The sequence below is a fragment of the Neophocaena asiaeorientalis genome, unplaced genomic scaffold (genome assembly GCF_003031525.2).
Source record: "Neophocaena asiaeorientalis asiaeorientalis breed wild unplaced genomic scaffold, Neophocaena_asiaeorientalis_V1.1 scaffold26, whole genome shotgun sequence".
NCBI classification, from domain to species: Eukaryota; Metazoa; Chordata; class Mammalia; order Artiodactyla; family Phocoenidae; genus Neophocaena; species Neophocaena asiaeorientalis.
Genome location: NW_020173108.1, coordinates 5,847,004 through 5,873,851, shown reverse-complemented (window position 1 = coordinate 5,873,851; position 26,848 = coordinate 5,847,004). Strand labels below are relative to the sequence as shown.

The 26,848-nt window shown below is 39.6% G+C and overlaps 1 protein-coding gene, 1 long non-coding RNA gene and 1 other non-coding gene across 4 annotated transcripts in view; 1 reads left to right on the top strand and 2 right to left on the bottom strand.

Annotated features, from left to right (window-relative positions):
* The window catches only part of EPB41L4A (erythrocyte membrane protein band 4.1 like 4A), a 254,773-nt gene extending 231,853 nt beyond the window's left edge, over nucleotides 1-22,920 (top strand). The window contains exons 19-23 of one of the 2 annotated variants that reach the window (XM_024743369.1): nucleotides 15,533-15,580; nucleotides 16,173-16,241; nucleotides 16,845-16,955; nucleotides 18,038-18,119; nucleotides 22,157-22,920. In XM_024743369.1, the coding sequence (XP_024599137.1) occupies nucleotides 15,533-15,580; nucleotides 16,173-16,241; nucleotides 16,845-16,955; nucleotides 18,038-18,119; nucleotides 22,157-22,285 (439 nt within the window). In that variant the 3' untranslated portion in view covers nucleotides 22,286-22,920. Of the gene's footprint in view, nucleotides 1-15,532; nucleotides 15,581-16,172; nucleotides 16,242-16,844; nucleotides 16,956-18,037; nucleotides 18,124-22,156 lie in introns of both variants that reach the window. The other variant, XM_024743370.1, reaches the window with a different exon arrangement.
* Nucleotides 22,921-24,830: 1,910 nt separating this feature from the next.
* On the bottom strand, nucleotides 24,831-26,399 carry LOC112398680 (uncharacterized). Its single transcript, XR_003003043.1, has 3 exons — nucleotides 26,185-26,399; nucleotides 25,363-25,429; nucleotides 24,831-24,986 (listed from the first exon to the last, which is right to left on the bottom strand). It is a non-coding gene; the product is annotated as an uncharacterized LOC112398680 (long non-coding RNA).
* Nucleotides 25,516-25,650, bottom strand: LOC112398707 (small nucleolar RNA SNORA13). Its single transcript, XR_003003045.1, has one exon. It is a non-coding gene; the product is annotated as a small nucleolar RNA SNORA13 (small nucleolar RNA).
* Nucleotides 26,400-26,848: the final 449 nt, after the last annotated feature.

The window sequence follows — 26,848 nt, the reverse complement described above, 5'->3', positions numbered from 1 at the left end:
TTATGCTCATCAACTGTATCTGAAGCAGTAGAATTTGGAGCACAGCCAAAGCAAAATGTCATAAAAAACAAGGCTATCAAAATCATGTCTTGTTTTGTTTTTAAACAAAGGTATATATTCAACTGAATAAGTGGGAATAGTCTCCTTTGTTCTGGAGCCTGGCAGTTGGTGAAATACCTGCTGCTTATCTCAATTTGAGTCTGCAGAATCCTCTTAAGTCTCGTTCCAGATTAAACCAGATGTGAATAACTTCCCATCATATCACCATTTGTGAGCAGTCGTCAGTGAGTGATTCATTACACCCGTGTTGAGATTGGCCTGCTCCTTCTGTTGCTAGGCAGTGCCATGTGTGAGCATAATAACCTCATGAAGATGAGGTTGCCAGTTCCCCAAATTAATTTTCTTTTGCACTGATAAAGTTTATACTTAAACAAAAATGTTTGCATCATCCAGATTTAGACTGTCCACACCCACCTCTTGTCCCAAAGCATACCTTTTTTTTTTTTTTTTTGATGTGCAAGAAGTAGATTTACTAATACAGTATACACAAGCTGTCAAGGCAAGGGGGCTCTGCCGTGAGAATTAAGTGGGAAAGCAGCTTTGGTTAGGGAGATTCACACTCCATAGTCAGAGTGTGGGCCACCTTAGAAGGTGAGAGGCCCTGGGAGATACACCTTCCATAGACAGTATGTGGTCCAACTCAAAAGGCAAGAGCGGCCCCAAAGCATACCTTTTTAAAGTGAGCTGGACCTAACTACCTATCCCTTTATGATCCTGGGTGGTTAGATGTCTGGTGTTGTCTACTTGTGGAAGGAGGGATGGTGTCTCAGCAGGGCGGTGGGAGGATGCCTGGGAGTGGATGGGAGGCAGTCTCTAGAGGTAGGTGGGGAGCTCTGAGAGAGCTGGGCAGAAGGGTGCCAGCTCAGTTTAACAGAGGACAGGAGCAGGCTCCAGAGGGAACACCCCATAACCCTAGGGGACTCTGCTCAGTCTTAGGGACTTGCTTTCGAATGAGAAGTTAACCCATAATGTGTGTGTGTTTTTATCAGTGGTACATCATAACGAATGATGTCTGTTTCTTCTCTAATAGAAAATTTGCAGGTAGTCACTAAGCACTGTACACCCTATGGATTTATTCATTACTCCATTTGTTTTTGTCTGGACTAACTAAACTGTTCAATTTAAAGCAGAAGTTAATAAAAGTTTCCTTTGTCTTGCACACCACCTCTCCCTAATTCCATTAAAAAAAGAGAGGTTTAGAACAGGAAGAATCAAGCCGTAATTGTGGACAGTTTAACCAAAAGGCACAGAACCCCAAGATACGATCCCAGCATGGTCCTGGGCATATCTTTTGCAACTATGCTTTTACCCTTCCGTGTGGAATCTTTTTCTATGAGAGACTTATTATACACAAGTTTTGGTAACTTGGTATTAAATCTTAAAAACAGCATTCAGTTTTTCTGATTATTTCTAAAGCACTCTAAATTCAACTAAATGCCAATAATAAATTTCATTTATTAAATAAAGGGAAAAGTAAAATGAAATTAGGAAAAATCCTATATATAAACTTTGAAGAAGCCGAAATACATTTCTGGGGACAATAGTAAATAGTGAATAATCATTTACAGATAAAATTGATAAAGAGAATAATCCAAAGTTGTTGAGTATTACAGTTACTATAATTCAAATATTGTAGATGGGACTATGGATTTAATCATTTTTAATTGAGTGATCTGAGATTCATTTAACACCCTAAGGAATAAACTTTTTTACAGTTGAGGTAATTTGAGGTGAAATTTACATCTAGTGAAATTGCTCTCACCTTATGGGTAGAAGTCTATACATTTTGACAAGTGTATACATAGTGTATCCATCATGCCAATCAAGATACAGAATTTAAAAAGTTCCCTCCTACTCCTTCTGTTCAGTCCCCATCCCCCATAGGCAGCCACTGTTCTGATTTCTATCACCATAGATTAGTTTTTTTCTCTTACTGAATGTCACATAAATGTAATTATACAATATATGCTCTCTTAAAATGTGGCTCAGTCCATTGTATGATTATACCACAGTTTGTTTATCCATTCTCCTCTTGATGGATGTTTGGATTGTTTGCAGTTTTTGCTGTTTTGTGAAAAAGCTCAAAGATACTCCACACAAGTGTACCTGTGGAGTATGTTATCTTTTGCCTTGGGGTAAATACCTGAGTGGAATTGCTCGGTTAGAGGATATGTCTTACCACATTTAATTTTATGAGAAGCTACTCAAATGATTTCCAGAGCGGCTGTATCATTTTATACTCGCACTAGCAATGTATGAGATTCAGTTCTGCTCTATTCTTGCCAATATTTGGTTTTGTCTGTCTTGTTAATTTTAGCTCGTCTAGTTGGCTTGAAGTAGTACCCTGCTGATGACTGACAAAGTTAACCACATTTTCCTGTGCTTATTGGTTATCCATATATGTTCATTTGAAAAGTGTCTGTTCAAGTTTTGCCCATTTTTACTTGTTGTTTTCTATTATTTATTTGTAGGGCTTTTTATATGTTCTGGATATAAGTTCTTTTTCAGATATGTGTATTGTGAATATACATATCTGAAAAAGAATTCTCGGCTGTGGTTTGCTTTTTCATGTTCTTAACATTGTCTTTTGGTGAGCAGACATTAAATTTTGATGAAGACCAGTATATCTTCTTTTTTTTCATTTATAGTTAAGGCTTTTTTGGGGAATATTTGCCTACCCCAAGGTCACAAAGATACTCTCATATCTTCCTGTAGCAACTATATAGACTTTGCTTTTATATTTAGATCTGTGATCCGTTTAGAGTTAATTGTTCATTGTATGAGGTAGAGGTAGATATTGAGAAGTTTTTTTTTTTCCAGGTGTTTTTCCAGTACCATTTGTTGAAAAGACTGTCTTCATTGAAATGCCTTAGAGCCTTTGTTGAAAATCAATAGACTGCTTAGATATGGGCCAATTTTGTTTCATTGATCTGTTGTTTGTCTAGTCTTAAGCCACCATGTTGTCTCAGTTACTGCAGTTTTACAGTAAGATTTGAATCGTGCAGTGTAAATTGTCCAACTTTGTCCTTTTTGTCAAGGTTGTTTTAGCTATTTTAGATCCTTTGCAGTTCTATGTAAATTTTTGAATCAGCTTGTTAGTTTTTGCACACAAAAAAGAAAAAATCCTGTAGACTTTAGATTAACATTATGTTGAGTATCTATCGATCAATTTTGAGAAAATCAGTGTCCTACTCATCCATGTATTTAAGTCTTTAACTTCTTTCAGCAATGTTTTTAGGTTTCCAGTATAGTTATTGCATTTATTTTGTTAAATTTAATCCTAAATATTTAATATTTTCAATGATATTGAACTACATTTTGTAAAATATTATTTTCAAATTGTTTGTTAGTATATAGAAACAAATTATTTTTTTAATATTGATATTTTATCTTGCCATCCTGTAACCTTGTTAAATTGACTTTTTAGCTTTGGAAGCCTTTAAAAATTTTTTTTTCTTAGGATTTTCTACCTTTGCAATCATTTTGTCTGTGAACAGAGACAGCTTTCCTTTATTACTAATCTTTTGCCTTTTACTTCTATTTCTTTCCTAAATGTACCGGCTAGAATAGTGTTCAATTACAATGTGGAGTCGAAGTGTTAAGAAAGCAGACATCCTTGGCTTGTTCTCTTTCTTGGGGAGAAAGCATTCAATATGTCACATTAAATATGATGCTAGCTATAAGATTGAAGAAGACCCCTTCTATTCCTAGTTTAAGAGGTTTTTTTTTTTATCATGAATGAGTTTTTTTTTTTATCATGAATGAGTTTTATCATGAATGAATTTTGTTATTAGCTTTTACTGCATCTGAGATGATTGTATATGGGTTTTCTTTATTCTGTCAGTGGAGGAATTACATTGATTCAGTTTTGAATGATACATCCTTGCATTCCTGGGATAAGACCTTAGTGATTCTGATCTATTATTCTTTCCGTATATTGCTGGATTCTATTTGATATTATTTTGTTAATATTTTCTTTTCCTATGTTTGTGAGAAATTCTGGTTTATAATTTTCTTGTAGTATCTTTGTCAGGTTGTTTTTTTTTTTAAACATGGTTATGCTTGTCATATAAAATAGTTTAGGAAGTTTTCCTTTTTTTCTCTATTTTCTGAGAGTTAATATAAAATTAGCAGTACTCCTTCCATAAATATTTTATATAATTTTCCTGGGAAACCAACCCTGCCACAGATTTGCTTTGTGAAAAGTTTTAAATATAAACTGAGGAATTCCCTGGTGGTCCAGTGGTTAGGACTCTGGGCTTCCACTGCAGGAGCCATGGGTTCAATCCCTGGTTGGGGAACTGAGATCCTGAATGCCACTGTGTGCGGTTCGGCCAAAAATAAAATTAAATAAAAAGTAGACTAGTATCTCTTAAAAATAAATGAATAAATTACAAACTGAAATTCTTTAGCAGATACTGGGCTGTTCAGATTGTGTCTACTTGTTATGTGTAGGTTTAGGTAGTAGGTGTTTTTAAAAGAATTTGTTCATTTTATCTTCATCAGCAGGCGGACTCTCAACCACTACGCCACCAGGGAAGCCCAGCTGTCAAATCTTTTAATAAAAAATTTGTTTGTAATAATTCTTTAGTATCCTTTGAACATCTGTTGTGATATTACCTTCTTCATTCCTGATGTTGATAAGTTGTGTCTTGTATTTTTCTCCTTAATTGTATTTTCTAGTCTTTCAGAGAACTAACTTTGGGTTTAGTTGATTTTCTTTATCTGTTATCTGTTTCATTGATTTCTACTCTTTATTACTTCCTTCTATTTATTTTGTCTTTTATTTGCTCTTTTTTTCGTCTTCTTAAGGTGACACTGATTTTAAACCTTTCTTCTTTTTTAATATAAGTATAAAGTTCTAAATTTCCCCTAAGTCTTGCTTTAACTATATTTCATATATTTTGATGTGTTGTTGTTTTCATTATCATGCAGTTCAAAATTTTAAATTTCACCCGTGATTTCTTTGACCTTGGTTTCTTTTAGTAGTGTGTTATTTAATTTCCAAATATTTGGAGATTTTTCTACATATCTCATTACTATTGATTTCTAATTTACTTATGTTTTGGTTAAAAAAAGTCTGTAAGATTTCAGTCATTTCAAATTTGTTGAGATCTGTCTTAAGAGCTAGCATATAGTCTCTAACGATGAATGAGCTGGTGGACTTGAAAAGAATCATTCTCAGTTGTTGGGTGTAGTTTACAAATGTCAAGTAGGTGTAGTTTCCTGATAGTGTTGTTCAGATGGTCTATATCTTTATTGACTTCTTTGTTTACCTTTCAATCTGTCATTGAGAGAGAGATGTTAAAATTTCCAATAATGATTATGGATTTGTCTGTTTTACCCTTTAGTTCTGTCAGTTTTTGCCTCAAGTTATTTTGAAGCTCTGGTATTAGGTACACACATATTTGTGAATTTTTTTTGGGGGGGTCTTCCTGATAAATTGACCTTTTTATCATTATGAAATGTCCTCTTTATAATAATACTCTTTTCGCTATGTCCATTATACCCACATACTCGTGTGTGTGTGTGTGTGTGTGTGTGTGTGTGTATTTCTATAACCATTACACCTTTTTCATGCTCACTTTTTGCATGGTATATATGTTTTAATACTTTAAGCTCATCTCTTGATCTCTTGTAGACAGCAGTATTTGATCTTTTTTTTTTTTTTTTTTTTTTTTTTTTAACGGTACGCGGGCCTCTCACTGTTGTGGCCTCTCCCGTTGCGGAGCACAGGCTCCGGATGCGCAGGCTCAGCGGCCATGGCTCACGGGCCCAGCTGCTCCGCGGCATGTGGGATCTTCCCGGACTGGGGCACGAGCCCGTGAGCCCTGCATCAGCAGGCGGACTCTCAACCACTGCGCCACCAGGGAAGCCCTGATCTTTTTTTTTTTTTTTTTTTAATCTAGTCTGACCATCTCTAACTTTTAAATTGAATGTTTAGGATACTTATGGGTCATGTAATTATTAACATTTTGGGGTTTAAGTCTGCCATCTTACTCTTTCTTCCTGTTTACTGAATCTATTTTTTGTTAGTTTGTTCCTCCTTTCCTATTGTATTCTGTGTTAACTGAATATTTTTTGGCATTCTATTATACTTTTTATATTGACATCTTACCTATACTACTTTTTATTATTATTTTATTTAGTGGTTTCTTTATGACTTACAGTATGGTTCCTAATTTATCACAGTCTGTTTAGGATTAATATAAAATTTTATTAAAACTTAGAAATCTTAGAAAAATATAGTCCCAATTATCCCCTTTGTTCTTGTGCTATTGTCCTATATTTGATTTTTGCATGTTAGTAGCCCCACATTTCATTGTTACCATCTTTGCTTCAACAGTACATTGTTTTTAAAATAAATCAGGAAAAGAGGAACGAAATTTTATAGTTAATGTGGTAGGCAGAAAATGTCCCCTAGACATGTCGATGTCTTGATCTCCATAACCTGTGAATATTTATGTTAGATGGCAAAGGGGAATTAAGGTTGGTTGCAGATGGAATTAAGATTGTTAATCAGTTGACCTTCTGCCAAGGAGATTATCCTGAATTATCCAAGTAGACCCAAGTAACAAGGGTTCTTAAAAGTGGAAAAAGGGACAGAAGAGGAAGTCAGAGTAATTCAATTTGAGAACAGCTTAACTTGCTGTTGCTGGATTTGAAGATGGAGGAAGGGGTCATCAACCAAGAATGTGGGCAGCCTCTGAAAGCTGGAAAAGGTAAGGAAATGGATGTTCTCCTTAAGCCCCCTGGAAGGAGTGCAGCCCTGTCAACATCTTGATTTTAGTCCAGGGAGACCAGTGTCAGATCTGACCTACAGAATTGTAAGATAATACATTTGTATTGTTTTAAGCCACTAAATTTATGGCAATTTGTTACAGTGGCAATAGAAAATGAATAGTTACCCAGTTTACTGTTACCTGTCTGTTCTGTTCCTTTCTCTAGATCCAATGTTCCATTTTCCTTCCTTTAGCATTTTTTGTAATACAGGTCTGTAGTTGATAAATTGTCTGTTTTATTTTATATGAAAATGTTTTTATTCTACTCTTATTTGTGACAGATACTTTCACTATCTATCAAATTTGGGGTTGATGGTTTTTCCTTTCACACCTTAAAGAGATTGTCTGTTGTCTTCTGATCTCTGTCATTTGTGGTAAGTTAGCCTTCATTCTGTAAACACTGTATGGAATTTGTCTTCTTTTCACTAGCTACTTTTATGACTTTTTTCTTTAGCTTTTTAGCTCTTTGATTATGGTGTGGCTAAGTGTGGTTTTCTTTATACAGTTGAACCTTGAACAACACAGGGGTTAGGGGCACCAGCCCTCCCATGCCCTCGAAAATATAACTTATAGTCGGCCCTTGGTATACGTAGTTCCCCTTTATCCACAATTCCACATCCATGGATTCAACCACCTTTGGACTGTATAGGTACTGTAGTATTTACTATTGAAAAAAATCCTGTATAAGTGGAGCCGAGCAGTTCGAACCCGTGTTGTTCAAGGGTCAACTGTATCTATCATCTTCTTCTGTAATTTGGTATTTTTCACCAAATTGGGGAAATTTTTGGCCATTATTTTTCAAATTCTTTTTTCTGACCCATTCTCTTTTTCCTTTTGGGTATCCAGTTGTATGTATGTTAGACCATTTGATATTGTCCCACAAGCAACTGAGGTTCTGTTCATGTTTCAAATTTTTCTCCCTTTTTTCAATCATGGTAATTTCTGTCAACCTGTTTTCAACTTCATCAGACCTTCCTCCTACCCTCATAGTCCAGTCTGCTATTAAACTCATTCAGTGAACTTTGTACTTCCCTGTTTTAGAATTTCAGTTTTGTTATTTTTATACTTTACATTTCTCTGCTGAGATTTCCCATCTATTCATTGATTATGTTCCTATTTTCCTTTAAGTTGTTGTATATATTTATACAAGATGTTTTGGGGGGATTCCCTGGCAGTCCAGTGGTTAGGACTCTGAGCTCTCACCGCCGAGGGCCTGGGTTTGATCCCTGGTCAGGGAACTAAAATCCCGCAAGCCTCACAGTGCCCCCACTCCCCCCCAAAAAAAGGATGTTTTAAAGCCCTTGGTAAATTCCCATATCTGGGTCTTTCAAAATCTATTTCTATTGACTACTTACATTTTTTTTCTTTCCTAGATTATGACTATATTTTTCTGCCTCTCTGCATGTATAACAATTTTTTATTGCATGCTGGAAATTTTAGAGGATATGTTATAGGAGGTCTGGATTATGTTGTCTTCCTTTAAAGAGTATCAGATTTTGTTCTGGAAGGCAACTGAATTACTGTTGGATCCTCTTGATCTTATTTTTCATGCTTTGATAGGGTGGGACATTTTAGATTTTGTCCTTAGCCTAGGGTATGTTCTTTACTTTAGTCTTGGTCCTTATTCTTAAGGCCTGGCCTTTCTGGAGTCTTAGTTGAATGCACAGAGTGCTCAGCATGTGGCTTCTCCACTGTGACTGCAACAGAGCCTTGTCTGCTACCACTTCACACAGCTGTCAGCCTTGTAGTGGCTGTTTTCTTTTAGGCCTCAGAGTGCCACCCAGCTTATGTATAGATTAAATGTAGTTAATGTTCTCAGCCAACCTCTTAAGGAAAACCCCATGCAGACTTCTCGAGTCCCACTTTTTTCTTTTATCCTGCAGTGTAAATTTTAGTCTCAAACTTTGATTTCTACCTCCTCAGCCCTGTAAGTCTGTTGCTTCTTGAGTTTCACCTCCTTGTACCACATTGGGAAAGTGCCTCCAGGCAGAAAACTTGAGCAAGTTGGTGGGGGGCGGGGGGTGGTTAACCTTGTGTTTCCCTTCTCTCAAAGATCACAGGCTTATGGTATCTGTTGCCCAATGTCTGACAAACAGCTGCTTTGTATATTTTGTTTTATAGTTTTTGAGGATGGGAAGGGAGGGTTTGTCTGATACCAGTTACTCCATTGGACCAGAAGTGGAAGTTCAAGAATATTCTTTTGGGGCTTCCCTAGTGGTGCAGTGGTTGAGAGTCTGCCTGCCGATGCAGGGGACACGGGTTCGTGCCCCGGTCCGGGAAGATCCCACATGCCGCGGAGCGGCTGGGCCCGTGAGCCATGGCCGCTGGGCCTGCGCGTCTGGAGCCTGTGCTCCACAACGGAAGTGGCCACAGCAGTGAGAGGCCCGCGTACCGCACAACAAACAAACAAAAAAGAATATTCTTTTGAGGTAGAGTAATATCTTTGAATTGGATATTGCTTCTATCGGATCAACTGAAATCAGAAAAGAGCCTAATGATACTTTGAATTTAAAATCTTATTTAAACTTTCTTTTAAATCTTACCTTCATGATAAAAATATCAGATCAGACAGAGGGTTATTTCAGAACAATGCAGTTGTATGAGAGAACCCCATTAAGAGTTTGATGTGTACCTTTGTGGAATTTAGTTTTAAAGCAAACCATGAAAAGACTTAGTAAATGTTTGTGGGATGACGTTGTAACTGAACTTGATTGCTTAACTATATAGCTGATATGGCCAAAGTACAGTTAACAAAAAAATCTGTTTTAAGAGTAGTTCATTCAGAAGTTGCTCTGGCTGCTGAGTAAAAAGCAGATTGAGAAAGACAAGGAAGCAGGAAGAGCAATTTTAAAATATTTTGTTGGTCCAGGTGCAAGGTGGTGGTGGAATTGAAGAGAAGTGGATGAACACACATTTTGGAAGGAGAGCCAACAGGTTCATAGTGTGAGAGATACTGTGGATGATTTGAGTTGATGGATTAAGGGATAGACATGCCTTTTTACCCACTCCATCCATGAGATGGAGTGAGGTGGTCTGGGGATGTGTGGGAAGTGACAAGATTTTTGTTCCATTAGGTTTGAAAAACTAAGTGGGTGATCAAATGGAAATGTCAGGTAGGCAACTGGATAAAAGTGTTCAAATTCTACAAGATGATGGATTACTTTATTTAGGACAAACTGGGCTCTGCCTTTTATTTGAGCTATGACATTAAAAACCCGAGGTTTGTTGACAATTAAGAAAATATCTGCTGGGTGCTATCGTCAGACCAGACCTCTGTCTGCCTTCTGCGTCTCCGAGTGTTAGCTTATTACCTAATCTCCACAAACTTCTAGTGTCGTGTCTACAACACAGATGATACCATCCTCATGAGATTTTGCTGAACATAAAACAGATCACATACGTCAAGTGACAGCATAAATACTTAATTGCAGTTACTGTAATTAGTAAGTTCTCCAGGTCTCAGTTTATCTGTATAAACAAGGTACTTGATATTTTTTCCCTTGAAATGAGGAAGAGCTGAGAAGTGAAGAGAGTCGGGTGGGGCCCAACTCACATGAAAATTAGAATTTGAGAATTTAGGAATCACTACAGCTTTTTTTTTTTTTTAAGTTAAAACATGGTTAGAGGACCATCTGAAGAAAGTAATTAAAATTGTTCTTTAGATATATTTATGAGTATATGTAGCATTTCAGATATATAGTAAACCACATATCTCTCAGTTACTTCCATATTCTTGAATTCCTACTACGGTGTCTGTAAATTGCCCATGTAGAGGTATCCACTGAGGATGAATGTTATGATACATCATTCATACATGATTCACTCATTGTTTTTTAAATATCCAGTGATAAACTAGAAACTTGTGTTTATTATTAAATGCCAGAGACATACAGTAGTATAAAATACAAAATCTTCTCTCCTAAAACACATTAAACTGAAGTATAATTGGAGATCATCTAGAAAAATGTGAGAAGTACGGTTTTATCCAGTTTATTTTTCAGCTGCATTGCCATTAACGTTTTCTTATCATTAGGAAACTTAGATGAAACTTCTTTTCTACGTGGATGAATTTTTACTCACTGAGATATTTGGAGGAGGAATCAAAGCTGAAACAGTTAAGTTCTCAGAGGTTCAACCTGTGTGTGCGTGAAGGCTCAGGCTCCCCCTGGTGGCAATAATGTCTTACTACTTCTATTGAAAAATGCTACTGTGGAAGATGAGGTTGTCAGGGTAGAATGATGTTCCCAGTTAAACACAAAACAGAAGACTGGGCCTTAGATAAAGATTTAGCGTGAAGTCCCTGGAAGTGACTCCTGAGCGATCTTCAGCAGCTAGGTTTCTGGGCTCTGTGGCTTTCTAATCTTTCTTTAATTCTGAGAGGGGGAGAGGGAAGGAGGGGAAGATTAAGACATCTCCTAATCATATCTATTCTCACCACTCAGGAATATGATGAGGAATTACTGAGATATATGTTAAGTGCTTTGAATTCTTTAAATAAAGATGTTTTGTAAACTTAGTTTTCTTAGTAACACATTTTCAGCTCTAAATTTCCTTCTATGGCAGTGGTCAGTATAAGATCACAAAAATAATAAGTCAAATGAGGTCATACTTATTATTTTATTTTCAGTATAATATAATACACAAAGCGTAGTATATTATCTACTATACTATAATATATAGCATATGTTATATGCTGTACTATATAATATATGGCATATATTATATATACACTATATATATAATATATGCCATATATATACACTATATATAATATATGCCATATATTATATATATACACTATATATAATATATTGCCATATATTATAGTGTAATATTTTCTAGGTAATATAATTAGAGTATTTGGAGGATGCAGAAGAAGATTATAAGGAAGAAGAAAAATTATTTCTAAATGATGTCTTATCAAAGAAATTTCTCTGAAAGGTGAATATTAATTTGAGTTATTGGTATAAGGTGTGTATGAGGGATACTTTTGAAAGATATTGGACTAATACTGGACTGCATGTATATTTTATATATACATTGTACCTATGGACAACTCATGGTTTTATTTCCTTAGGAATTTATTTGGAGAGTTCAAGTAAAACACGTACATAATTAAGCCTTTTAATTAAGAAAAATGGCTGTTAAAATTCCACAGCTTCCTGAATCCACAAAATGATGTTGAGCTGCACCTAATGAAATCATCCTAAATTATTGATGAAATTTGTGCAGTTGTCAGCATAAAAATGATATAGTTCTCATTAGCATGTAGCCTGTGTTTACATTTATTAAATCACAAGTAGCCTAGCAGTTGGAGATTAGCATTTTTTTTTTTTTTTTTTTTAGCCTTGGAACTTTTCCTTGTCTTAACGCTGTTTGAAACTGCTGGCATTTCAGAACTCAGTTTGGTTAAATATATGACTATTATGTTGCTGTAGAATTTAAACACATAGACTAAATTCCTGAATTTTTTAAGACCAATATTTATGGCTAGAAGGACTGATGTTCTTTTAAGGTAACATTTCTGCTAATTTTTCTGAGATGGGAATGAAAGGCATTTCTTGTGGAATTGTAGCATTAATAACTTTTTTTAAAAAATTGACATATAGTTGATTTACAATGTTGTGTTAGTTTCAGGTGTACAGCAAAGTGATTCAGTTGTACATATGCTTTTTCAGATTCTTTTCCCTTATAGGTTATTACAAGATGTTGAATATAGTTTCCTGTGCTGTACAGTAGGTCCTTGTTGTTTATCTTTTTTACATATAGTAGTATGTATATGTTAATCTCAAACTCTTAATTTATCCCTCTCCCCCCGTAGTAGCTTTTTAAAACATGAAAATACCTTTTTTTTTTCTTTTCTGATAATTAACGTAAGAAATTCTCTTGGCTAAAAGAAAAACATCAGGGCTTCCCTGGTGGCGCAGTGGTTGAGAGTCCGCCTGCCGATGCAGGGGACACGGGTCCGGGAGGATCCCACATGCCGTGGAGTGGCTGGGCCCGTGAGCCATGGCTGCTGGGCCTGCACGTCCGGAGCCTGTGCTCCGCAACGGGAGAGGCCACAGCAGTGAGAGGCCTGCATACTGCAAAAAACAAAACAAAACAAAAAAAACCTGACAAGATAGGAAAGTATAAATAAGAAAATAAAAAATTACTTGCAATTCCAACACTCAGAAATATCTATTGTTACCAGTTTTTTGTATGTTGCTCATATTCATCATCTTTCACCACCACTAGGCCTTGTGTGGTGGCCTGGGGGGGGCGTGTCCTCCTTGCCTCTCATTGCTTTTTCTCATTCTCCTCCCCTCCTCCCTCAAAGCACTTAGCTTTGAGCCTCATGCCATCCGATTATTCCTTCATTCTTTTAAGATTTAGTTCCTGCCTCAGTGTCATTCTCTTCAACACTATTCAGTAGCCACATACTGGATCTTTACAATAACTTGGCCTCTTTGTTCCTTCACGAAACCTTAGCTGTTTTACTTCCTCATCATAACTTTGACCAGTGGTTTCCAATCTGGGGCAGTTTTCCCCCCCCAGGGGACGTTTGGCAATGTCCAGAGTCATTTTTGGTCGTCCCACTGAGAAGGTGTTACTGTATCTAAGGGTCAAGGCTGTGGGTGCTACTAATCATCCTGCAGTGCACAGGACAGCCCCCGGCAACTAAGAATTATCTGGCCCAAAATGTCAGTAGTGCTGAGGTTGAGACACCCTGCTCTAACTTGAAGATAGCCTCACTACTGCACCTTCCTGAAATAAGAATGATTCCCAGCAGAGTAGCTTCCTAACCTAGATATTATATAATACTGTGGATTATTGGGTGACTTCCTGTGAGAATCAGATGCTGATGTATAATTACAATGGAACCATCTCTCTCTGGGAACAGAATAATAGCTTAGTGCTTTTAATATTAGCACCTTCTCTGGCAGTATCATTGAATGCGTTAACGTATTGTCTAGTGAATCAGACCAGCCAAATGTAGGAAAGGCAGATCCCATATAGGAAATCCTTCCAAAGAAGCATTTAAGTTTTTTAAGCATACAATTTTATTCTTTACAACAAACTCTACCTTTAACAATACCATATTTTATATGTCTGAGACCAAGGCTTCATCTCCTCCCCCTTATCTTCTTTTTAAAAAAATTTTTTTTAATTAGTTAATTTATATTTGGCTGTGTTGGGTCTTTGTTGCTGCGCGTGGCTTTCTCTGGTTGCAGCGAGTGGGGGTTACTCTTTGTTGTGGTGGGCGGGCTTCTCATTGCGGTGGCTTCTCGTTGCGGAGCACGGGCTCTCGGTGCACAGGCTTCAGTAGTTGTGGCGCACGGGCTTCAGTGGTTGTGGCTCGCGGGCTCTAGAGCACAGGCTCAGTAGTTGTGGTGCATGGCTTGGTTGCTCCGCGGCATGTGGGATCTTCCCGGACTGGGGCTCGAACCCATGTCCCCTGCATTGGCAGGTGGATTCTTAACCACTGCGCCACCAGGGAAGTCCTCCTTCCCCTTATCTTCTGTGTTTGACTCCTTTTGAGTTGATTAAAAGGTCTTTACAGATTTTTATTTTCTCCACAAAGGAAAAACCACTTAGTCAATTCAATTGCTAGAAAGTAGTTTATTGTATTCTGTGAGCTCAGAAAGCCCTACCAGAATGCTTCAGCAATGCCCTTATTAACTGAGAAAAACGAAAGCAATGATAATATCATACGCTGAAAGTAATATTGAGCCCAGAAATGCTGATACAGATTATGAATGTAAAATTCCACAGGACAGAATATCAGTGGCTTTGTTTAGCTCCAGGCATTTTAATTGTTAGGGTTTGGGTCGTTTCTTGGGGCCTTTATTAGACCTTGGTTCTCTTGAAAGGACTGACGAAAGCTTATTTTCTCACTAGGAAAAAAAAAATCATTCTGTGGCAACAATTGCTGTGATCATAGATTTCCAGTTTTCATTGCTATTATGGGGAGTGTGAACACCTGAATGCTGGCTTTGAATTTCTCATTCTAGGAAATTAAAAGTAGTGGTACGGTTTCTATTCAAGTAGTTCTTGGAGCAGAAGAGATCTGATGTGGGCTCTGTATATAGGATGGAGAAGGGCATGTGGGGGGTAGCAGCACAGGCCACAGATAGGTTCCAGCTTTGTGGGCCCACGCCGTGGCCCGGAAATGCAACGTCAGATGCAACAAGAAAGGACAGTGGGTCAGTGGCGCACAGTCTGCCAATCTGGCTGTCCCACCATTTTCTTTGCCCTTGCGGGGCTGCTTCCACTAGGTAATCGCAGATCACGTTGAGACTCGTTCATATTAATAGAATCAGGATGAATTCTTTTGCCTTTTCTTAGAAGTAATTAGCAGGACCAGAAACAGAAGCCTCAAATCATTCTTCATTGTAAAACCACCACTGGAGGGTGTGTAGATTTGCCCCTGTAGTTCTAAGCTCTTTCATTAAATGAAGCCCTGGTTATGGCTGATTTTTATGTGATTTTTTTTTTTTTTAGTGGGCTAGCAGATTAATTGTCTGGTATCTTTGTACTAACCATCCCACATTAGCCCTCCCTGTCCAGTCTTTCCTTGTCTGGTGTCAGCTGGCAAATAAGAACTTCACAGTCTGGAAACTGTTAATGTTGTAGCTCTTCTAAAGTTAGAGATTAGATGTTAGATGAAGCGTGTTTTCAGAGATGAGTGTTGTTTTTTCTATTTATAGGAGAAGTCCTGATATTCAAGCAAAAGAAGAGTTATGGAAGCATATTCAGTGAGTACTGTTTTTAAAACCCATGTGGTTTGAAGGCATTTACAAGGAGGACCACCGACACCAAGAGGCAGCCTCGGGCTGAAGCCTGTCAGGTGGCCTTCACTGCTGTCATTCTGTGGAGCCTGGCACTCAGTGGTGGTGCCTTACCACACCAGCAGACCTCTGCAGGCAGCCCTGACATCTCCTCTCCTGAGGCCAGTTAGCCTCGCCTATAAATGAGCCTCAGACAGGCCAATATTGTATAAATAAATATCAAGGAAAAGAAATTTGTAAGAAAAAAAGACACCTGCTACAGGGGAGAGAAGCAGATCTTTTGTAGGGAAATGGGAGGTGGCTGGAGAGTCATCTACATTCCGGATATAGAAAAACTGGAAGAAGGTAGAAGAGCTATAGAAAAGGTTTTCCTCCCATTTTTTTCCTGAAATACATCCTAGTTTTAAAATCTTTGTTCCTGGCTTATACCTCTATTAGTTTTATTAACACCGTGTTTTGCAACAAGGTTAGAAAGGGGGAAACTCACCTGCCAATTGTGAAAGGTGTTAGTGTTTATATCAGTATCAAAACTTTAATTCTCATGGTCATTCCCTTCTAGAAAGGAACTTGTGGATCCATCTGGACTGTCAGAAGAACAATTAAAAGAGATTCCATACACTAAAATAGAGTGAGTATGTCTTTGAAAATCTTTTTAAAAATGTTTTATTAATAGTTGTAAATGAGTAATCCATTCTTACTCTTCAGTGGTGTTCCATTCAGTGCTTTGTCTTTACATTTTAACTAAAATTAAAAATAACTATAGAGGAAGAAGTAGAAAAGAGGGTATTAAAGCTAATTATTCATTCTGTACTGCAATCACTCTCTCTCTTATTAACTGCCTGTTTGTAGGTGATCCACTTATACTGGTATTTTTTACACTAAATAAGGATCCTGGTTGGCTGAATCCATGGAGGGATTCATTCATGGAGGGCAGACTGTAAAGTTATATGGGGATTTTCGACTTCGCTCAGGGTTGGTATCCCTAACCCAGTATTGATCAAGGGTCAACTGTACTATAAAGTTTTATTTTCATGTATGATGGAGGCAGTTTTCTTTTGTTAACTTGTGAGATTGAAGCCACTTAGGCTTTCCACGCTTAGAGGAATCAAGTTCTTTTTAAAACTCTCAAAGTTATTACTCCTTTGCAGTTTCAATATTAAGGAAAATCTCCAAATTATCCTGTTCTGACTTGTGCTATGTTTGTCTCCACGGTTTTTGGTGTCTTGTTTAGGACTCAAGGTGACCCAGTCCGCATCCGGCATTCTCATTCACCTCGAAGTTACCGCCAGTATCGCAGGTCCCAGTGTTCAGATGGAGAGCGATCCGTTCTCTCAGAAGTGAAGTAAGTAGGCAAGTGTGAGTACATCATCACGCTCATGGCTCCAGAACAGCACAGTACAATAGAACTTTCTGCAGTGATGGAAGTGTTCTATATCTGTGGCTATGGGGTGTTTGAAATGTGGCTACTGTGACCTAGAAACTAAAAATCTAATATTATTAATTTTCATTAATTTAAACTTAAGCAGCCATGTGTGGCTAGTGGCTGCCATACTGGATAGCACAGACCTAGACTATACTTAGGCTGAATTATGGCCCTTCCAAGCTATGCACTGAAGCTTTCAGAAGAAAGAGAAAATGCATGAGCTATTCTATTTTGAATAATAAATGCATCCATATTTGAGAGAAGTTGGCATAAGAGTTTCTTTTGGAACTGATGGCATTTTGTCTTCTTTTACCACAGCAAATGTTATATATTACAGTAGTTTGTTTCTTTGTGTTATTTAGTTTCTCTTTCGAGGAAAGTGGCCATATCTCAGCTTGACATGATAGGTACTATATGTTAAATGAATGTGTTAATGAAATAACTATGCATCCATTTGTAAAAGTACTATAGTCATGGAAATTCATGTACTTGGTATTGCTGGGTAGGAGTGTCAGCCATTAAACTCTGAATTAAGGCTTAAAACTTTGATAAACATTAACAAATTGGGAGATAGGCTAGCCCGTTGGAGAGAGATATAGGCTGGGTTTCTTTTTGTTCTGTTTTGCTTGTAAAATGTAGGCCATTGCTGTCTATAGCTCCATAGGTTTATAAAAAAAGAATAAATGGCCAATAAGTGTTTCTCTAGAAACAAATCAAAAATCCATTTATACAACATATCACAGTAAGAAAAGCACATGGGAACCATACCTATGTTATATTCTTGGTTCTTCTAGTTATTTGCTCTGATTTTGGGCAAGTTACTTAACCCACTGAATTCAAAAACATTTATTAAATGCCTATCTGTGTAAAGCACTGTGGTGGGCAGTGTAAGGAAGACAAAGACATGTAAAACATGCTTACTTTGCTATAGCCCTTTTCCAACTCAGACTGTGATTCTAGGTACTGCCTCAGTCATTAATTCTAAAACTGACTCTCTGCAGTTCAAAAACGGATCTTGTACCTCCACTTCCTGTGACCCGATCTTCAGATGCTCAGGGTTCTGGTGGCTCCACAGTTCATCAAGTAGGTAATAATCAAGTTTTAAGAAGGTGTTGTACTGATGACAAGATTCTGTGTTTAAAAAAAAACATGTACAAAACATGGAAGGAGAAGGAAGGAAGGGTGTGTGATCAAGACAAGGCACAAGCTGGGAAGAGTTACATTAGGGGTGAGAGCTAGAGGTAGTGTAAGGTCTAAAATGATCTGAGGCTTGGGGCAAAGCCAATGATAACAAAGATCGTAAGATTGTTTGGAGCCAGAATAAAGAAACAATGGGCTTCACTAATTTTAAAAAGTATGTCTAGATTATTTTTTGAGCCAGAGAAACAGGGATAAAGTGGTAGACTTAGAGGGGGCCCATGTTCGATCGTTAACTGATGGCAGACAGAGAATTACTCAAGTCCTATTTTATTTGTCTTCTTCATCAAAGAGAATTACTTTTCTTCTGGAAATGTTTAGAAAATGTGGTCAAAACGGAACTCAAGGACATGGCAAAGCATCTAGCTGCCTTAACAAAATCAATGTGACACTCAGCTGAATTAGATAGCTGTTATCAGGGGAGCACTGTAGCAGACATTTCAGCAAGGTGTTTGACATCATCTTTCATTGTATTTCTTTTTAATGCGATAGAAAAACATGGAGGCTGTGTAAGGCTGTTGGATGGATTTATATCTGTTTAAATCATTACTCCAGAAACAAACTTGATGTTTATAATGGATCAGTATCAGCCTGTTGTTTGCAGTGGATTGTTTGGATTGTGGATCCCTTTGAAAGGCAATTATAGCTACTGTCTCTTCCCCATAAAAATGCATGTAAGCACATATTTAATGCACATAAGCATACAATTCAGGAAGTTCATGGACAACCTAAGAACCCTGACTCCAGCATATCCATCATATACTGCTGTGTGCTTATCTTGACTCATTTTTGTCAGTGACTTGAGCAAGGACAGAAAAGGCCTGTGCTAATTTAGGTTAGGTTCCCTAGGAAGAGATTCTGCAATGGAGGTTTGCATGGAGGAGGTATACTGGAAAGTGCTCTTAGGAGATAGGCAAGAGTTGAACTGAGTGGTATAGTCCCAATAAAGGCATCAGATGATCCCATGGGGAGCTCTGGAGCTGAGATGGCTCTTCTGATTCATCCCACTTGGAGACAAGGGGGCTGGGCCTTAAACACTCACCATGTAGCAAGTGACTGGGTAAAGGGTGCCCCTGGGAGGGGGCATGACCTTGAACAAGGTTATTTATTTATTTATTTTTGGCTGCATTGGGTCTTTGTTGCTGTGCGCGAGCTTTCTCTAGTTGCGCTAAGCAGGGGCTACTCTTCATTGCGGTGTGCGGGCTTCTCACTGCCGTGGTTTCTCTTGTTGTAGAGCATGGGCTCTAGGCACACGGGCTTCAGTAGTTGTGGCTCGTGGGCTCTAGAGTGCAGGCTCAGAGGTTGTGGCACATGGGCTTAGTTGCTCCGTGGCATGTGGCATCTCCCCGGACCAGGGCTTGAACCCGTGTCCCCTGCATTGGCAGGCGGATTCTTAACCACTGCGCCACCAGGGAAGTCCCAGGGGCTCAGCTTTGAGCTGTATGGCAGCCAACACTCCAAGCTGCTGGGGAATGAATGCCTCAGTCTGGAATGGAGATCTGAGTGGTTAACCACAACTTCCACTAAAATCTGTGTAATTTTTGATTAGATAAATCTGGGAGAGCTAATAGTTTATCCAAACAATTTGTTTCAAGTCAATAGCACTTTAAAAAAATTACATTCATGATTAGTTGAGGCTTCACATTCAGACAGGACCTGCATTGGTGTCTCCTTGTCTCCACACACCACTTGTGTGACTCTGAACATTGTTTAACTTCTAAGATTAAATTTCTTTGCAATGTAGATAATAACCTACCTCTTAAAGTTGCTGGGAAGATTAATAAGCACTGTTACTTTTCAAAGCTTTTTTTGAGGTCTTAAATTTAAGTTGGCTTCAATACAAATGGGAATTTCATGTATTTTTGCTTTTCCAACTACTCTGGACTCTCTAATCACCATCATTTAGGAATCTCAAAAAACTTAAAATTATACACATGAAATGTTGAAAGAATAGCCGTCACTGTGCTGCATACAAGAACAACTCACATGCACCTTTTAATCAGTGGCATTGATTCTAAGCTTGTCTCTGGGAACCTTTGATTTTGAATTCAACAGCTATCTAATGAGCACATCTAAGGAGTGACAAGGCACTCACTGGGACAGTCAGCAAACTACAGCCCAAGGGCTAAAGTTAGTCTGCAGCCTGTTTCTGTACAGTCCAGGAGCTAATAATTGTTTTTATGTTTTTAAAGGGTTGCTTGTGGGGAGGGAAAAAGAATGTGCAATAGAGACAGAAGGTAGTCTATAATCTGGCCCTTTGCAGAAAATGTTTGCTGACTCCTGGCCTTGACACATAATACGTAAAAGTAAACAGGTAAAACAATTTAAAAAACAACTAGGTAAGTATTATGAAGAAACAAAGGTCTGAGTTAGAAAACAAACATATGACCTCACTTTAGAAAGACAGGGCAAAGATGGTCTCAGAAAGTGACCTGTAAAGCTGAAACTCACAGGTAGAGAAGGAGCCAGCCATGTGAGTATTTGTGAAAGGCTGATGGAAGCAGAAGAAAGAGCTGAGGCTGGAAAGGGCGGGGGTGTTTGAGGTCTGAGCAGAGTAAAGGGGAAGGAGGGTGGATAATGCAGGGCCTTAGATGCCATGGGAAAGAGTTTGTTTGCATTTTATTCTGAGTGCCAAAAGGAAACAACTGATCTGGTTGCCATGTGGAGAAAGGATGCAAATGATATGGGGAAGTGGGAAAGCTGCATTTCCTAAGTTCCAGAATGATGCCAGATTTCTGCTAGTGGCCTGGCCTGCCTATACCTCACCTTACTTTTTCATGCAGAAGCCTGGTAAAAGTGGGGTGGATTAGGGACTTTGATTCATTTTCCTTATTCCTTTAAGGTGTGCAGGCAGAAGAGACAGGTTCAACCCTCAACAAACTTAAAAGATAGTGATTCTTGATATATTAGCTCTCTATTCCCCTGCCCTTACTCATGCTCTGGTGTCCTCCTCCCTCTCCCGTTACCTAGAAACCTGTCCCAAACAGATAACGTCGGACGATCCAAAATTAGCTTGATTTGTACTCCTCATGCTTAGCAGAATTGTTGCTCCATCGGTGCCTCTCTGAATATGAGTAAATCAAATCAAGCCAGTGTAGGAACAGATGAAAGACAGCTGCTTAGAGGGTAGTTTATTTTTAGCCCAAATGAATCTCAAAATAATGAATTCTGGAGTGTAGCTCATTATGTATGGGCAGGTACTTGTGTGGAAGGAAATACGCTTGTTAGCCAGATCTACTGACAGCTTGGGCCATCTCTAAAAGGAGCTAAGAGCAGGTCTGTTAAGCAGAAGAGGGAGCTGTGGAGGCACTTTGGTGTCATCCTCAGGGCCTCCACCTGTGGCTGTGGGAGGACATGACCCACTTCCAGAAGCCCTGGGTGTGGTGCTCAGGCTCTGGCAGCTCCACTCCCATTTCTCCAGGATGGGGCCACCGCAGCTAACAGGGAGCTCTAGCCCCAAGTGATGCGGGTCCCCAGGGCATTGTGTTGTACAGGTTTCTTTCAGTGACTACTGAAAATACAATCAGGGAAGAGTAAAAATTACTCCCAGCTCCCCATGCTCTTCATCTCTCTGCCCCTCCTTGGAAAAGCAGGAGGCCTGAGAGCCTGGGTTAGCAGCAACTACCATGGAAATAACACTTCATTGGGGGAATGGGTTGAGATTTATGCCTGATTTTCATGAGTAAGATTTGTTATGCATGTAACTGTCAGAGTAACTTTTTTAAGATTTAAACACAATCTTCATGTTGTTTATCATAACTATTTAAATAAAGGGAATATTTGAACACCTTTTGACATTACATACCTTTCCTAAATATAACATGATGTCTTAAATCTTAGTATTTGTGTTAATAAAATTGATTTGGCTGTAGTTTCTTCTCTGAATCTTACTTTCTGTATTTTTCAAATGCATTCTTTTCTAGAGAAGAAACGGGTCTAAAGATAGCCTGATTGAAGAAAAATCTCAGACGTCTACAAGCAATCTGGCTGGAAAACACACAGCAAAAACAATAAAAACTACCCAAGCTTCACGCCTCAAGATAGAGACTTAATCCCAGTGAAGGGCTAGGGATGGGGGGGTGGGAAGGGTGTGTGTGCCACCTTTACTTTGAAACTGTGAATTATAATTATTCAAGTATCTTGGACCTGCAGAAGTGTTTCTTCAGAAGAAAATAATGGAGTCTGTTGCATCTTTTAAAGGTTTAACTACAGTATATTTGTGCCTAAGGGCCTTTTTATTTGGTAACTGGAAAGACAGTATTTTAAAACTTATTCACTTGATGCCATGTTTTCCTTCCTGGAAACTCCCAAGTTATCTTGTGTCTGCCACAACCAACACCAGATGCTTCGGTTCAAAGTTCTGGAATCCTGGACTGCAGCCGGCTAGCTGTGCAGTAGTACACCAAGTGGGATGAAAAGGTTCTTCCCAACTCTGGGTGGATCTGCCTACGCACAAATGCATGACTGAAGCATCGCTTTCACACTGCAGATATTTTTATTCACATGTTCTTTGTAATACTGTATTTTGTGGCATTAAGTTCCACCGATTATTTGCAAATGTTAAAAAAAAGTTTGTTAAGTGCTGCTTTTAATTTCTAGTGTCCTTGTCTTGTGCTTTCAGAAAAAAAAGGCTATGTGTGGATTTCAGTTGACCTCAGCTTATAAATTCATGACCCTCTACCTGAAATGGTCCCTTCCAGTCTGCCTGGCTAATTCTCCCCAAATACCATTTCAGACGTTTCCTCTCTGCAGATGATTGCAGTCTACAGGAAAAACAGAAATACTCATGCAGGACATCTTTCATCTTCTCCTTACCCAACAGACAAGCCTCGCCGTGACTGCCATCAACCCTAGTCCTTCCCTTTCTCCTGTTCCCTCTACTTGTCCTCTCAAGCCCATCTCCTTCAGCCTTCTCATCCCTGCTCTCTCCAGTACTAATATATTCAGCCGCTTCCTCTCAGCTAGATTACCATCTAAAAAAAGTAAGCCAACCAAATTTCACACCAACAAATTCTTCTCCAGCTACCACTTTTTTCTCCCATTCCAAGTTTCTTAAAAGGATAGGGGCTTCCCTGGTGGCGCAGTGGTTGACAGTCCACCTGACGATGCAGGGGACACGGGTTTGTGCCCCAGTCCGGGAAGATCCCACATGCCACGGAGCGGCCGGGCCTGTGAGCCGTTGCCACTGAGCCTGCGCAGCCTGCACGTCCGGAGCCTGTGCTCTGCAACGGGAGAGGACACAACAGTGAGAGGCCCGCGTACCGCAAAAAAAAAAAAATTATCTGTCCACTAAAGTGGACCTCAAAAATCACCTTCATGTCACCAAATCCAAGTTAACTTTTAGGCTACCTTACAATATTTTGTTTCTTTCATGCATTTCCCATTGTTTCTACCATTCTATCCTTTGCAGCTCACGCTGTTCTACCTCTCCAGTTGAGTATCTCAAATCTAGGCCCTCTTCCACTACCCCAGTGGATCTCATTTATTCCCAGTTTATTTCTATAGCTTAGACTAAAAACCAGTGTAGTACCAAGGGGTCACTTAGACTTCTAAGGCAATTCAAATAGAGCTAGTTGAAAATGCTGCTCCCCAGCTGGATTTGCAAATGTACAAGGCTACACACCTAGCAGTCATTATGGACACATCCTTTATTACTAACTCCTATCTGCTATAAACTATCTCTCTTCCTTAACTTTACCACCACCCTGGTCCAAGGTGGTCATCTCTCGCATAGACAGTGGTAGTAGCCTGCAGTTGGCCCATCAGCACCCCTTTTCTTGCAAATGTGCATTTCCATCGTGGATTTCCCCTTGCTTTATACAGAGCCTTAAGTGGTCTGGCCTCTTACCTGTTCAGCCTCATTTTGTAACACCCAGAGCTCCCATAATGGCCACCTTCAAGCCTCATTAAGCACTCAACTCTGACCTAAATGATGACACTTAGAGGGAAAAGCTACAATAGTCAGAAATCTGGACTTATGGTCATACCCATTTTTTTGCTCAAGGCCTCTGTACATGGCACGGGGTCAGCTTTGCCTTGCATAAATACTTACCTACGCTTAGTCCTAACTGCCTTCTCAGGTTTCCCCGACTCGGTCAAATCCTATCATACATGGAATTTGTCTCACGAAGTTTTCAATTGTGATGACATTTCCTCCATTTAAACAAAGGTAAGCTTCCAAAGGGAGGAACTGTGTTTGTGCACCATTGTGTTCCCAGCTCCTAGTTCAGTGCTTTCAATAAATATTTTGAATGCCCGAATACACTATTTGTTCTTTCCTGCAAAGTGAAGGCAGATTTGCTTTTAGCTTAAAAAAAAAAAATGCAGTAACATACAGCACACCTGTGACCTAGAAACCAAATAGTCTAGTTCACTTCATCACGCAAGAGGCACTACAAGAAAGCACGTGTTTCTCCTTGGAGCCTAGCATAAGCCCGTATTTCATGAGGCTATCAGTGATCGCTATCACTGAATGTTAATCTTAACAGCTGAGATTTAACGTAATTTTGAAGTTGCTGGGAGAGGGAGATACCCTTCCTATGATCCTTCAGTAAAAAAATGCTATTTTCTGGCAGTTAATCACTTAGCACACAAACCTCCAAGAAGCACACTGATTTTATTTATAGCCCCACTGTTTTAGATGTACATTTATGGACTATCCAAAAGCAGTATTTTTTTTAGCAATCCTGGAAATTTTAAATACTCTAAGCAACTCCTGAAGATCAAGTTGTCAAGTTCCTTACCGAGGACATCCTAAAAAGAAAAATAAGGCACTCAATTTGACATTTACACGCACCACATCTTAAAAACTTTCAGTACATGCTTCTTCGCTGCATTAAGTTATGCACTTCTGGACTTTAAATGTCAACATAAAACATGCCTGAGATCTGGCAAGTGGTTTTTTACAATTCACATAAAATCATGTAAAGATTTCATGACAAACTGGGAAGAAGCTATCCCATTTGCAGTTAACTATTTGTTTACAGATGCGGCAGTACTAACACTAGTGAACCCTTAATAACTAATTAAACTAATACCCACTAGAGAAGGCCCCCCAATCCAGAAAGATAAAATACACATCACAAATAACTGCTGTATGACAACTTCTAATTCAAAACTATCACCCTACCTTAGGTCATCTTTGTGCTCCCAGATCGTAAGTAGTCAGCTAGCAGCTTCAAGCGTCCATCTTTAACCTGAACAAAAATTAAAACCTATTAAGAAAAACATACACTTAACGTTGGCATTATCAAAACCACATGTGTACTTAATATAGGAGTATAACTGTTACTTGTGCAGCTCCTACACCAAAGATGTCAAATACTAGGGGAGGAAAAGGCTGCACAAGTGTTTGGTTTACGCCTTTTTTGACACCTCATCCACTAGTTTCCAAAAGTGAACGGGCAACACAAAGGCGGCAAGAAAACCGCGTAAGGAATGCTGTGCGGCACAAAGCTGCGGTCCCCAAAACAGCTGGCTGAGATGAACTATTGTGTTGATGAGCTGGGAGAAAAACTAAGCCCAGCTCTACAGTTTCCTTTACGACTCAACATCCGACTAGGTAACGAACACCAAATTAACGTCTTTCAAATGGCTGAAACCTTAAAATTTCCAGGAAACTGATCTGTTCTGCAGGAACATGAAAACTCGCCTGCAGAGCCGGTGATGGTCATTCGATTTCCGCCAAGTTCTGCACCACGACACAGTTATCAAGATAAATCTGAAATGGCAGTTCTGCGATGACCTGATTTCCCACCGTGACAAGGTAGGCAAACGTGCCGTTGTACGGTGAGGCCTTTCCCTGTCACACGCAAGAAACCCCCGCGTCTATTAAAAATTCCCTGACATACACTCGATGACCAATCGACCCCAAAGCCCTCACCCCCCTCGCCGCATCTCCCGGCATAGGAACACAGACCCAGGGCCGCTTCTGGGCTTTCTGAGGTCTCACCGACAACGTGGCGGAGGCCAGACCAGGCCGCTGTCCTACACGCGTTCAGGAACCGGGAGCCTCGGACCCGGCCCGGCCGCGACGCCAGCCTCACTAAACTCAGGGCGGCCGCGCGCTCCTGCCCTGCGCCCCAGCCGTCGGAGGCCAAGCGGCCACACCGCCGACGTACAGGGCCGCACACCTCTCTGAGAGGTGTGGTGAGAAAGAACGCGCGGTCTTCCCACAATGCTTTTCTATGACTGGAAGGACCCACTGCTCGAGGCGCGCGGGGAGGACGGACTGTACCATCGGCCGCCGCGTCCCGGCGAGACGCCGCCGTGCGGCCGGAGGGCGAAGTGCCCATTGATGGGCCGAGGGGCGGGGCTGCCCGAGGAAAAGAGTTCTGAGGAGCGCGAGTTCGCTGAGCGCCGGGGGCGTCGGGCGGGAAGCTTTTTCCTCGCGGGAGGCGCGTTTTTCCAGTGTGGGTACCCAACCACCCCTCCACCCGGTGTCAAGAGCACACGGTCAGCGCTGAGCTGCGGGTGTAGCCCCAAAGACTTGAGACCTCGTGTTGGGAGAGGACAGACAGAGCTCACCGTCTCCAGCTGAGGAAGAGTAAGGTCATTAATTCCAGAAATATTTATTGAGTACTTACTGTGCTTCACGCTGTTCTAAATGCCTGAGA